At 41.2% G+C, this 14,425-nt stretch overlaps 1 protein-coding gene across 8 annotated transcripts in view; it reads left to right on the top strand.

Moving 5' to 3' along the window:
• The window catches only part of Ddr2 (discoidin domain receptor tyrosine kinase 2), a 124,621-nt gene that overhangs the window by 97,477 nt on the left and 12,719 nt on the right, over window positions 1-14,425 (top strand). For all 8 annotated transcript variants that reach the window (XM_008769761.4, XM_006250229.5, XM_063272617.1 and 5 more), the window contains 6 exons: window positions 3,293-3,536; window positions 6,068-6,130; window positions 6,968-7,098; window positions 9,912-10,122; window positions 11,491-11,714; window positions 12,971-13,098. In XM_008769761.4, the coding sequence (XP_008767983.1) occupies window positions 3,293-3,536; window positions 6,068-6,130; window positions 6,968-7,098; window positions 9,912-10,122; window positions 11,491-11,714; window positions 12,971-13,098 (1,001 nt within the window). The remainder of the gene's footprint in view (window positions 1-3,292; window positions 3,537-6,067; window positions 6,131-6,967; window positions 7,099-9,911; window positions 10,123-11,490; window positions 11,715-12,970; window positions 13,099-14,425) is intronic.

Raw genomic sequence — 14,425 nt, 5'->3', positions numbered from 1 at the left:
AGTTACTCCCTCCCTCCCTCCTTTGCTTCTTCCTTTCCTAACACCAGAGCCAAACATTTCCATCTAATTAGGCATAACAGTTATTTCATGAGTATGTTATTGCAGAACAGTTAGGTGGAAATTGGTGATTATGGTTGAGTAGTGGGATGGAAGCCAAAGGCTTGGTCATGGCTGCCCTGGAAGGCTGGTGTGTGATGGACCACCTCAAATATCAATATTTGAAGGGATTTGAGGAAGGAAGCTTAAGTCCTATATCTCATTTTCTCTGAAGTAAGGCCCTACCTGGGCGCCAAATCCTGATGCCACCTTTGATAATGTCATTGCTATAACATAAAGGGTTTCCTGGTGTGTACTTTAAATCATTATTCCCCTTTGCCCTCATTCCACCCTGGGTCTCTTTTAGAGAGAAGGGCATAAAAAAGAAGAAAAAAAGTTCATGCAAAAAGTAACTGGATTGGATGCTAAATCTAAATTCTCGCCAGGAGTGTGAAGGAAAGCCTTTGTATTCAGTGAAGGATGAGGCTGCAGCATCTTAAATGGTTTGGGTATAAACTCTTATTAGTCTATAAAAAGGCAAGAGGAAACCTCAATAAAAGTCTCAGGAAAGGGTGGGCAAATAAATCTGGCCTTCTACATAGATGTTCATTTATCTGCCCTTTTTCATATTTATAGTCTTGTGTAGTAGTAGTCTAAAAACTCGGTAAGCCTTCCTCAGTAGTCTGCAGACTACAGCTGTTTCCTTGGTTAAATGGAAGAGATAATAATTATATTATATAATTAAAATTTATCTGGTCATCTGTGCTTGTTATTGGTTCCACAACTACAGTTGGAGCATAGCATGCTAGATTCTGAGTAGAGCATAGTCCCTATCTTGAGAAATACTGGTCACAATATCAGTAGGAAAGGCAAGATTAATTTGCGAGTGTGTGCAAGGTAATATAGGACCCAGAAGAAGGAAATATACATCATCAGTCATCATTGAGGGTTCCTTCTAATGCAAATATTTTATTCCTTAGACAAACTAGATTTAAAAAATACATGTCTTTTATATTCCTCCTAGATGCTATGATTACCTCTTAACCAGATTAACAGTTACTCATAAAATGAACAAAACATTTAAGATGAGAACAGAAAGAACAACATATGCCTATTCTGTTGGTTTGCTGTTGGAGGATCTTTGGCAAGTGTAAAGCATACGTGTGCACAAGTAACACATTATTCCTGAGAGAGTTTTTGTAGATAGGAAGTAGGAAGGGGAAAAGGAAGGAAATATGCATAACAACAAAAATATGCTGTAGGAGAAATTATTTTTGTATTCCTTTTTCATATACCTGTGAACATACACATAGATTTGTAAGTTTATACGTGGTGGGGAGGATTTGTAGTTTAACAAATGATTAAACAAATTCTAAAGCTATCTGTGACCTTATAACATTTCATCAGAAAACTCCAGGATTCTTTTTAGCTCGTTTACTACAGCTCAAAATGATTCAAGAGCTTATATCAAGAAGTAGAAGTTTCTAAGTAGGAGATTCAGCACAGTCTCTCCAGGCAAACAGGGCCTCCACATGGTTTAATTTTCCTGGGCAAAAAAGTAAAAAAAACAAAACAAAACAAAACAAAACAATGACTTCCAGGGCACTAATACCTTTTATAGATCAGGTTTCTTTGTGAGGCAAATTACTCTTCATCTCTTGCTTTGAAGAATGGTTAAAAAATACCACTAAAGCTTATTCATGCATTCAAAGTATATTATTTTAATAAATAAATATGTAAGCTCACATTGGAGTGAAACCCTATGCTATTTATTTGCATTCCAGAAGAATTCTTGAACCATCTGTAGGAAAGATTATTACCTTCCCTGCAGGGTACTTATCCAACTCTTTGCAGATTTCAGAACATCTGAAAAACCTATTGAAGCTAGAGATGGTATTTCTTTGATTTTATTTTCCTTTAGCCTCACTCCATCCACTTGGGGTCAATAAACTAAAATTCACTTCACTCCAAGGAAGATATTAACACATGTGTTCATCAGTAAAACCTGTGGAGAAAAAAAATCTAAATGGAAAAGTTAGGGTGATGGCTACATTTCTGTGTGGTGTAAGGGCATTGATTAGATGTCTAGGGTTCTCCTTCCAATTGTGTTGCAGACTAACCATAGGTCAGGAAAATATGTGAGTACCCCTGTCTTGTCAGTACATAGACTTGGTCTAGAAGGCGTTTGCACCCTTTAGTAGCTCTCATGGTCTACCCTTAGAATATCTCTGTTCCAGTTCTCTGTCTGATGTCTCTTTCATTATTACTCTTTCTCCATCTAAAAAGTGAATTCAGTCTGGTAGTCCTGCACTGCCTACCTAGAGGACTTACAGGAGTCACACAGTACAACTCAGGGCCTAAGCAGGCCTAAGAAAACAGGAATACCATCCATGAATGGCAGTCATGCCTTTCCAGGCCGTGAAGCTCTTGAGGGACAATGGCCAGGAAAGATCTGTTTTCCATGTTAAGAGTGAGTCAGAGGAAATGGAGATGAATTGCTGTAAGGGCCCTGAGTCAGTTGCTAATATGCACATTGCATTTTTTTTTTTGTGGGTTGCTGAAAGACTGGTTGTGGAATTTTTGCTCTTGATGACCTCACAGGCCAAACAAGCATCTCTCTGAAAGGGTCATGCTTCAGGAGAGATGCCGGGTACCTTCCAACTAACTTCTTGTCTCATCTTAGATACTATCAATGAGAAAGACTGGATGCTCCCATCTGAAAGGCTCTACTTAGACAAAATTTAAGTCTGTGTCTCTGGCTGAAAGTGCCAGTCCATGGCATTCCAAGTGAGATTTTCATAAAGAAAGATGAAATTGTGTTTGGTTGAATATTATTTTCTTTCAAGTGTCCCACATAGCCTTCCTGAAAAAGAATGGTCTAGTTTTGGAAGGTACCTGGGAGAAAGTAGGATGTTAGGTTGAGAATAGCTCAAGTACGGGCAGATATCAAGTATGATTTAAGATAGCAGAGCCAAGAGAATTCCTGTGGAGGACAGACAGATTTGGGAAGATGCTGATCTAGCCCCCACTGAACAGGTGAGTGAGGATACTGGAGACTAGAACCATGAACCAGGTGACCGGAGCACAAAGTTGCAATGGAAATCGAGGCAGCATCCTAAGTTTTATAACATAGGTATCATTGCCACTGCCCAGAAGATTGAATTATGGGTAGTTTTCAGAGAAATGGGCAGGCCTAGGGTTTCCTATGTAACCCAGAAGAACCAGCGTGTTTCTCACATGTCCCCTTCTCTGCCAGGTCCACTGCAATAACATGTTCGCTAAAGGTGTGAAGATCTTTAAGGAGGTCCAATGTTACTTCCGCTCTGAAACCAGCGAATGGGAACCTACTGCTGTCTACTTTCCCCTTGTCCTGGATGATGTGAACCCCAGTGCTCGGTTTGTCACGGTGCCCCTCCACCATCGAATGGCTAGTGCCATCAAATGCCAATACCATTTTGCCGACACATGGATGATGTTCAGCGAGATCACTTTTCAATCAGGTAGAAAACCTTGGGCCCCACAGGGAAGAAAGTAGGTTAATACAGGAGGTAGGAAGGGCATCCATGCTGCCTCTTGTCAGGTCTCGGAGAGGAACGGGGTTTCCTAGATGACTTACATTTTTTTTGAAAGAGAGAATCCTTTGCGTTTCTAGTTTTAATTTATGCAATTGTAAGGAAGCAGAGGGGAACAGTACAAACTCTATTAGACTCTTTTACATGTTTGTCTAGAAAAAATTAATGGGAAAAGATTGTTAAAATGTGCCAAAAGCGATACAAATTAAGACTACTAATAGGAAGCATTTAAGTACTATCAAAGAATTCAAATAAAAATCCCTAAATATTATGTACAAAAGTAACGAGAACAATGGACTCCTATCACTCGCTTTCATTACTAATCTTTTGTCATCTTTGTTTATTCTTTGTTGCTGTAATATTTGAAAAGAAATCTGACTCTTGCTCTCCTCCCCCATTTCCTTCCCCCCTTCTCTCTATGTGTTCATGGCCAGCCTCTATTCTTCTACTTCTCTTCTCTTCTCTTCTCTTCTCTTCTCTTCTCTTCTCTTCTCTTCTCTTCTCTTCTCTTCTCTTCTCTTCTCTCCTCTCCTCTCCTCTCCTCTCCTCTTTGCTCTCACTCTCTCGCTCTCTCACTCTCTCTCTGCCTTTCTCTGCCCCGACTACCCTCTGAATCCCCCTCCCCATGCCCTGAATAAATTCTATTCTATACTACAAGAAAAGAAAACAAATCTGAAACATATTTAGCTTTATTACTAGCATTTAGGAATGCATCTAAGAAATAGCTTCTTGAATACAATGTCATTCATTATAACAACTCAAAACATTTGCCAGTACAGTCTAAAAATGACTTAATCATCCTTGAGTATAGTGTAGGGTTCATGGAAACCCTGTCCTGCACCAAGCCTTGAAAAGTTAAGTGGAATTTGTGACTTCATCTATGCCACTGGGTTTTACTTTGGAAGACAAAAATGGCTTTTTTTTTTAGAATTAGTCCAGAGTGCCACCAAGCCCAAGCAATCAGGAAGAGCAGGGAACCAAACCATGGGCTTTCCTAAATAGTGCCAATGGTGTGACTGCATCTAACCTGACGAAAAGTACAAGCATAAAATAAAATGAGAGAGAGAGAGAGAGAGAGAGAGAGAGAGAGAGAGAGAGAGAGAGAGAGAGAGAGCAGCCCAGCCATGGATTAGAAGATAACAGCCTTGCTGGCTTGATTTTTTTTTTCTTAATTTTAGTTGTGAGCTTGGCCTTTAATGTCTGAGCCATCTCTCCAACCCCTGACTTGATGTATTTCTAAAGAAGAAAATGTCACGATGGTTCATTTATGAGGCTATGCTAATAGGGTAAGAGGGTGTGTGCATATTTAGAAAGCACTGGTGCCTAAATGCTCTCTATGCCAATGTATTTAAAAGCAAACAGACTAATTGGTTCATATAATATATTCAGAGCAGAATTGTATATGCTCAAAAGAAGGGGTGCTTAGATTGTAATAACAATCTGAAGGTAAATACTCACATCCTTGGAAATCATCTGGGAGAACACACAGATGTCCACCTACTTGTATTCTTGGGTAATCTTGGCAGAGCGATTGGCACATTTGTCTTATTTTGGCCAAGTATGGCTTGAACTAAGTTTTAGATTCCTAGGATTCTCTTAAGTTTAAAATCGTATGTCTTGGTAATGTCATTTTCTTCTAGATTCTTGAGAACTTAGCATATTCAGATGACACCAGAAGCTCTTTAATTGTATAATAATGCTAACAAAACTTAGGATTTATTGAAAGACTATCACGTAGAAGAGAAATTCATATTTTAATTCTTGACAGATGAGAGGTAAAAATTGATTACCAATGTCAGTATGGGCATTACACTTTGGGGTCTCTCTTTTAAAGCCACAGCATCACAGTATAGGACACTTCAAAGACAGTTTTCTATCTCAAGGGATGAATGAAGCCTTAAGTTGAGAATTAGGACAATGAAGCACAATGAAAAAATCCTTTAGAAAACAATTTAAATCATTTGATTTCTTTATTGTTTAATTGATTAAATTCTAGGGAGGAATGACTGCCTTTATAATAGGTTTATTTCATGCCCATATATCCACTGAATTCACACTACATAGTATTGACTCTAGGCCCTTCTTTCCATGCACGTTTTATGATGATCTATGACCAAAGCCCTCTGACACACCGTGTGTTAACTTTTTATATTGTGACAATATATAATATTTACAACAATTTTGGTTTGGCACCAGAAAAAAAAGTCTTTATTGTACAGGTAGTTCTACTTTATTGAATGTATTTGTGGACTATTTCTTATTTTGTTTTTCAGAGACATTATACATTTTGCATTTACAGGCTTTGGTGTCATGAGTTAATACATGTATAACTTTTAAAAACACTATTGGTAACCCACTATATCGATTTTTACAATGTACTAGGTCTTAGGCTATCTTCAGATGTGCCATTGCCTGGCTGTCTGCTCCCAGTCTCTAATTCACTCTTTTTTCTGTGACAGATGCTGCAATGTATAATAACTCTGGAGCACTCCCCACCTCTCCTATGGCACCCACAACCTTTGGTATGTATGATTAATAATTGTACAATATTAAGATGAAGTTACCTCCTGGACAAAGAACAAGAGAGACTACAACTCTTCACTGTGTATGAGTGGCCTGATTCTATGTGGCTCTGAATGAATATTTGTGTGGTAAAGGAAGAATGGTCCACCCCCCAAAGTGAAGGACCCAAGGTTACTCTGTCACCCTTCATGAGTTTCTTCAGCTGAGAGGGGCAGAAGCTAGAGTGTTCCAACTGCTCCATGGATGTTTAGGAAGCTTGGAGGAGAAACAAGTAAGGAGGCATTCCTATATGAGACCTGTAACAGCGATCTCATGGACAAGGAGTCCGTGGAACAAAAAGCTTTCTATCTCTCCGTCGAGGAACGCGCCAAGTACAGTCCTTGCTTGGCCGAGTTACTGGCTGTAACAGCCAGCAATCTGGAAATGTGCTTGATTGGGTTTCTTCTGAGAGGAATCTCAGCTCCCTTGGCCCATCTTCAGAATGAAGAGTGCACCTCATTCCTCGCCTATATCTTCACAAGCATTAAAAGAGCCTGTACCACACCATGACAACACAGACAAAATATGGGAATGCAAAATGTGGGAATGTGTATGAAACCCGCTTGCTATTTAGTCTGAGACACAGAGAGAGGGAGGGGGGTGGCCCATGGAGGATGGAGCTCACTAGGAAATAGGAGCTAAGTAAGAATGAGCAATAAAGAGCATACACATGAGGACGGAACCTTCTGGAATCCTCCTGAAGGAACAGGGATTGTCTCCATGCTCAGCTCTAGTCCCTTCTGCTCTTACTTGCCCTAGGAAGTGATTCTTTTCTTTGCTTCTCTGCTTGGTCACAGATCCCATGCTTAAAGTCGATGACAGCAACACTCGGATCCTGATTGGCTGCTTGGTGGCCATCATCTTCATCCTGCTGGCTGTCATCGTCATCATCCTGTGGAGGCAATTCTGGCAGAAGATGCTAGAGAAGGTGAGGATGTGCAGTATGAACAGGAAGCTGTACTTCCATTTCCTGTGTGACCATGACACCAGGAGCAAAGGCCAAACTCCAAAAAGTTACTAAAGAAACAGAGGTGTGGAAAGGCTGGTGAAGGGAGCCCAGAAAGGCATTAGCTGAGTGTAGTTTCTCACCTACGGAGTGAAGATTTTGGAATCTGCCTCGAAATCTTAGGAAACATTTTCTAAGGCATTAAACCTCCACTTGGGCATTTCCCATGAAGAATCCGGTTTATTGGGTTTGAGGTAGAGTGAAGGCACCTGTGTGTGTTTTCAATCGAGCAAGTCACCTGTGGTCCTTTCTGAACTGCTCCACAAAGTTAGTTTTAAGGATTTGGGGCAGGAATAGTTCATAGAAGAGGAAATCTCTTTGCATCTCACAAAGCCCTTACCATCAGAAAGAAAAGACAAAATGAAGCCTAAACCCATTATCGAAATCTAAAGAGTCGAAAAGCAGAGCACAGAGCCCTCAAGGGCACGTGCATGTTTCAAGGCGCCAGCGTGAAGCGCTAAGACTTTTCCTTTTTCAGAAGACTGAAATGCACTCCTATCTACCTAGGTAACTCCAACAGGAAGGCAGCAAATAGGCAGTTTGTGGCAGAAAAAGCTGCTTGACTAAGGTTTCTTTTGGCTGCTTGAAACTAACATATACTCTTTAAAACTATATATATTTGGATTAGTTCCTTGAGAATTTCATACAACATGTTTCAATCATCTCTATCCACTGCACTCCTCCCTGAACTCCTCCCAGATCTAATGCCACCACCCCACCCCTCCCAACTTCTTTTTTTTTTTTTTTTTTGTTCTTTTTTTCCGGAGCTGGGGACCGAACCCAGGGTTTTGCGCTTCCTAGGCAAGCGCTCTACCACTGAGCTAAATCCCCAACCCCCCCCAACTTCTTCTTCTTCTTTTTTTTTTTATTAACTTGAGTATTTCTTATATACATTTCAAGTGTTATTCCCTTTCCCGGTTTCTGGGCAAACATCCCCCTCCCCCTCCCCTTCCTTATGGGTGTTCCCCTCCCAACCCTCCCCCCATTGCCGCCCTCCCCCCATAGTCTAGTTCACTGGGGGTTCAGTCTTAGCAGGACCCAGGGCTTCCCCTTCCACTGGTGATCTTACTAGGATATTCATTGCTACCTATGGGGTCAGAGTCCAGGGTCAGTCCATGTATAGTCTTTAGGTAGTGGCTTAGTCCCTGGAAGCTCTGGTTGCTTGACATTGTTGTACTTTTGGGGTCTCGAGCCCCTTCAAGCTCTTCCAGTTCTTTCTCTGATTCCTTCAACGGGGGACCTATTCTCAGTTCAGTGGTTTGCTGCTGGCATTCGCCTCTGTATTTGCTGTATTCTGGCTGTGTCTCTCAGGAGCGATCTTATCTTTCTTTTTTCTTTCTTTTTAAAAAAATTAACCTACTGTGTGGGCCTGTTGTGTTGTTCATGTAGTCATAGGTGTGGACTGTCCAATGGAGGGTGGTCAACCTAGCAGAAGTCATAACCTTCAAGAAAACTGACTGACTCTCCATTCAGTATTTCCTCAGCTAGGGATGGAGAACTAGTATATGCTCTTACTGAATAGTCTAGTAGGACTACATTCCACTTGAAGGAAAAAAGAGAGAGACTCTACATTCTCTATTCTGGACTTTTTGCCCCTCTTTATTTGATCTAGAATTTACCACCCGTCTCCGGGTCTTTCTTCTGAAATCTGCTGAACATCTTCCTCACCTGGGAGATCCAAGCCAGTCTGGGAAGCAGTTTTTGCCTTTGGATCTTTAACTTGATCCTTCAAGAAATTCTTTCTACTACTGTATATAGCCCTATAGAATGACTCACAGTGCCCCAGGATGGTATTCTGGATTTCTTGCTGGGATAATATCTAATTTTTTTTGTCTGTGTAGAAAAGCTTACATACACATACCAACAGCACTACTAAATATATTTTTAGTCCATACCAATTTTTGTTGATACTTTGGATGGTGTCTTCAGCAATACTTCTTTGAGAAAGTCAACCCATATTGATAGAGAACCTACTATGTGCTGGGTTCCATGTTTGTTCTGAGTATGTTACTGCTACACAGAACTGGCTGGTCTAGTAGAAAGATCTAAGATGCTGTGTATGTGTGTTTAGTAAAATGGAATATTTTACATGTTCAGATTCAAATACTACACCCACCAGATGCCAGCGGTTTTCTTTCGTTGAAGATGGCAGTCACATTAGACGTTGGCAGTCACATTAGACACTATGTATGCCACTACGGCTGGTTTTTTGCCGCTGTCTCTTCCTGTTTTAGATGTAACTCGTCATTCTGTTTAGGGGTTAGTGAAACCTAGCATGTTATTCTAACTGATAGTACTAGGGTGATCAGATATACTGTTAATTTACTGTTTTAGAACTCCCAAGTTAATGGACATTTCAGTTTATGGCTCTACAGATCAAAAGGTTAAAGCACAAGTCAACAAAACCCGTTATTTAATAGAACTCCCATAACTCTAAAAACCGGAGAAAGTTTTGGCTACTTATAGGATCTCACTGTGCTGTGTAAATGAGGCTGACGAGTGTTCCAGTAGATGCTTATGAATGTTGCCGACGCAGGAGTTAGATGGTTAAAGTCCGCCATCTAAAGAGGAACCTTTTGCTAAATTTCTGTAACATGGGAATCCATGGTGCCAGCCTGCCTCCCTGCCAGCTACAGTGTTCCTGGGGGTAGGGGTGGTGGTGAAGGTGTAAACTGAGCAGGAGGGCTGGATTTTAGAAAGAATGAGTGACGACCCTCTCTATCCATGACTTTCAGGCTTCACGGAGGATGCTGGATGATGAAATGACAGTTAGCCTTTCCCTGCCCAGCGAGTCCAGCATGTTCAATAACAACCACTCCTCATCACCAAGTGAACAGGAGTCCAACTCTACTTATGATCGAATCTTTCCCCTTCGCCCTGACTACCAGGAGCCATCCAGACTGATCCGAAAGCTCCCAGAATTTGCTCCAGGAGAGGAAGAGTCTGGTAAGGATGAAATAATAGGCAGGGGGTTGAAAGAGAAGTTTTGGTTGATATGGTAGAGGCATAACAGTCTTTTTACGGGTTAACCAAGTCTACTAAGTCTGTGCCAGCATCTGGAGAAGTGCACAGTCTGCCTTGAGGTTTGATTGCAGCTGCTTCTAGTCTATTCTGAGACCCTTTCTTTTATTCTTAACATAAGATGTTCAGAGGGACCCCCACACTGTCAAAGCGTTATTGAGGTGTTACCAGAAGAAGTTGAGCAGTCTCATCCAGATAACCTTCTTGTTCCGTGTGTAATGGGAGAGAAGGCCCATTCTGTGCTCACTTGAGAGCAGACTTTACTGGGGGTAAATTCTAGACTGGAAATTACAATGGGAAGAGAAAAGAGACATGAAGCCAAAGGCATTCTACATCTCTGGGTAACTCTCTGGATAGTCGAATGGCTTAATTTGTTGACTTCTCTTTGGTAAAATCATCATCACACTAGTATAAGATTTTATTTTTATAGTAAATATGTTTTTGGCTCTTCTCAGTAAAAGTATTGAATAAGGTATATAATGCCAGTTGCTTCAAAGCCCAGTCTCCTTTGAAAAGTGCTACATAAGAAGTGGTACTGGGTCACCGATGGTATCCTCAGAAGCAGTCCATGGTCATCAGCCTAGAGGTGACAGGATCAGCAGCAGAGGACTTATATCCAGGAGAGGAAGGCCTGAGCCAGGTGGTGTGACTAAATAGAAACACAAAAGCTCATTCAGGAATAAATATGCAGAAAGAAGAAGGGAAATTAACATCCACCTTATCACTGATGGGGTAAAAATCATAGGAAGAGACCACTGAATTCATCTAATTCCTAGAAACAGCAAAACTAAAGACTACATATGAATTCATTTTCTTAACAGAACCAAAGTAATTAACCTATTTCCTAAGATCCATGTCTCCCATATCAATTCTATTCTAACTTTCTACAATTATGGTAAACACTAGTCTATAAATTTAATACGATGTTTTCTTTCCCAAACTGGACTGTTAGATTAATGGTAGCATTCTGAAATTAAAGAAATTTGCTCTTAAACTTCCAACCTTCAAGAGTACCATCCCAATACAGCAGCATACACCTTCCTAAGGCTTAGCTACACAATTCCACAGGATTAGTCAGGGAACTCGTTCATGACAGTGCCCTGTAGGAAAAGTGAAAAACAAAATAGCAGCCTACATTCTGAAGTCCAAAAGAAAGGTGTCTAGAGGAAGCACAACTGTCTGCATGTAAGTATGTATGAAGACGGTTAGGCTGCCATGGGGCTGAGTTCTTGCTATCCTCTCAGATCTTCTTAAAACCCTTGGGAACAAGACTCAGGGCCCGTGTCTTCTCAGGTTGCAGTGGTGTTGTGAAGCCGGCCCAGCCCAATGGACCTGAGGGCGTGCCCCACTATGCAGAAGCCGATATAGTGAATCTCCAGGGAGTAACAGGTGGCAACACCTACTCTGTGCCTGCCGTCACCATGGACCTGCTCTCGGGAAAAGATGTGGCTGTGGAAGAGTTCCCCAGGAAACTGTTAGCCTTCAAAGAGAAGCTGGGAGAAGGCCAGTTTGGGGAGGTGAGTTGGTTTTTGGAATGAGACCCCTGTCCTTGATGACTTGAAGGAAGTGGAGGGTGGGGATAAAAAGGATCAGTAGAACAAGTGTTTACCTAGAAGTGGGTTCTCAGCCAGAGGTCTCCCTTCCCTGTTTGTCTGCATTGCTCTCTAGATAGTTAATGGTCAATCTCATCTTTGGGTAAGAGCTGTAGATTTCCTAGAATTTCCGTTTTTTATACAAAAATTTAAAACGAAGAGAGCCACAAGAGTTCAGCTATCCTGAAAACTCCCCCAAGCTTTCAAACACTGTTTACAATAGGTTTCTGAGGGTGGGGAGCATGGATATCATCATCTTTTGTGGATTCTCTAGGAACACCCAGCTGCTTGCTACAATTTTTCCCTCTTAATGAGAGTTATATGTCAACATGGTTTTAAAAAAAAACCAAAAACCAAACCAACCTCGCCCCTGTTTTTGGTCCTGGAATTAACCACAGAGGAATGAAATCACCACAAAGATAAGGAGGAGCCCTCTTCTGAGTTCTCAGAATGGTGCATGAAATATTAGACATTTGCCTCTTAATTCTTACGTAAGTCATCAGAACCTTGAGAGAATTCAGAGCAATGTTTTCAGCTGTAATGGGAATCTTTGAGTCCTGTTATTTAAGTGTTACATCATCAAATGCAACACTTGGTTTCCAATGAATATGATGTTGATTTCCAGTATGGGTCAAGTATTCTCCTTCTGGGGGGTTTGGTGTCAGAGAAGGCAGAGAGACCCCGGACATTTGGCTGTACTGTCTCATGGACTCATCCTGTCCCTTGGGTTGAAATTCTATGCTCACTATACTATTTCTAACTCATAGGCATAATTTACACCATTCTCCTCATTTAAGGGATTATTTTAGGGAATTGCATTATATTTATATGATCAAGGGATTAACTTTCTCAAATCAAAGTGGAAGCAATTATGTCAAATGTTATTTTCTAGTGACACGCTGTGATAAAATACTACATTATAGCTTCATTCCTTTCCTATCAATAGTCCATTCAATGTACATTTTTGTAGGGCACCGATGTATCATAATAGCTGGGTCCTTTAGCATTGTTTATTAATTCTGACAATTCCTTGAATCAAATTTATGTCACCCATAGCCTCTTATTGGTCACTGATTATTTTGCCCAAGTCATAAGAGTTAATCTCCAGGACATGCCCAGCGAGAATACCGAGGCATCTCCCGGAGATTGAATGACGCTAAGACTGGATGACTTTTGCCTAGGTTCATCTCTGTGAAGTGGAGGGAATGGAAAAATTCAAAGACAAAGATTTCGCACTAGACGTCAGTGCTAACCAGCCTGTCCTGGTGGCCGTGAAAATGCTTCGAGCAGATGCCAACAAGAATGCCAGGTCTGCATTTTGAATTTTCCTTTGCTTGCTTCATGGTTAGGGTTAGAAATATTCCTGAACGTTTCCGAGCTTTTATTTTTCTTTCCTCTCTTGAGATGGGAAGGGCTGTGAGCTGTCCCACAAGCTGTCCCACTCTAAGGCTTTATAGGTCCTGACCAGAAGTGCCCATCTTTTTCTCTGTCTCTTTCAAACACAAATGTATGCATTTATATTATATTTGCTATATACTTACTTAAGTCCCCTCACCTGTCACACAACAGCCCAAATATATTCTTCCCTTATGAAACCCAGACATAATCTTGAACATCACCCTCTCCTCTGGCTTGGCTTTTCCTAATGGCAAACACCTTTCTCCCTACATCTTTGGATTCTCCATTTTCCCACATCTCTGTTTACATTCTCATCCTGTTTTTCTTTTTCTCTTTAATGCTCCTTTTCTTCTGCAGCCCCTCACAAAAGAGAAGTTACTTCTACGTGGAAACACATCCGTGGACCTCTGAGCAAAAGAATCCACAGTCCTTTAGCAGGGTCCCCAACTGGCTAGTGGTCTCTTGGGTCCTTTACTACATAGACTGCAGTTTGTAGAATGCTGCATTGCTCTCTGACAGTCTTGCTCTTACAGTCACGATGAGTTCATTCTCACCCAGAGAGCCATGCCGGTGGGAAACTAATTGTTTGTCCCGGGAAACCTGAACATCTGGATACCACATGCATCTTCCCATGAGTGTTGTCTTGATATGTCTCGCTGATATGCACCCCAAGAGGAAGTTTATTATTCCTAGGTCCCTAAATTATTGTAAATTCAAAAGTGATGATAGGTTTCATTAAAAGTCTTACGGTGGGCAGGATGTGGACTGGAGCGGAGACAAAGGTGAGGAAGTGACTCTGTGTGGGCTTTCGCATGTTAACCAAGAGCTTTGTCTTACGAATATTAACATGAGATGGGATCTTCTCCATATTAATATTCTCACAGGGCAGCAGAGGGTGGCAAATGGGAATAAAAACACTGTGTGAGATAAGACAATGTATTTCTGGGCTGCTTGGGTTGGTGAGATTTGCAGATTCTATCTATACTCTCTTGTTTGGTAGTGATGGATTGCCTAAGTTCTGGATCCTCACACATCACCAAAACCCATGACCTGGGATTTCACAGGAAAAGGACAGGGGAGACGCTGAATCAGGACTACATTGGTTCCAAGAATTTATATCGACAGAATTTGACTTTCAGTGCAGAATTCCTGTAAAACTCACTGGAGACTTCTGATTGGCCCATGTAGTTTTTGGGAATGTAGGCTATTGGCTCCATGTTGGCAATGTACAACTCAAA

The sequence above is a fragment of the Rattus norvegicus genome, chromosome 13, assembly GCF_036323735.1.
Source record: "Rattus norvegicus strain BN/NHsdMcwi chromosome 13, GRCr8, whole genome shotgun sequence".
Classification (NCBI taxonomy): domain Eukaryota; kingdom Metazoa; phylum Chordata; class Mammalia; order Rodentia; family Muridae; genus Rattus; species Rattus norvegicus.
The sequence above is the reverse complement of the archived record's forward strand: the minus strand, read 5'-3'. Positions and strand labels throughout refer to the sequence as shown.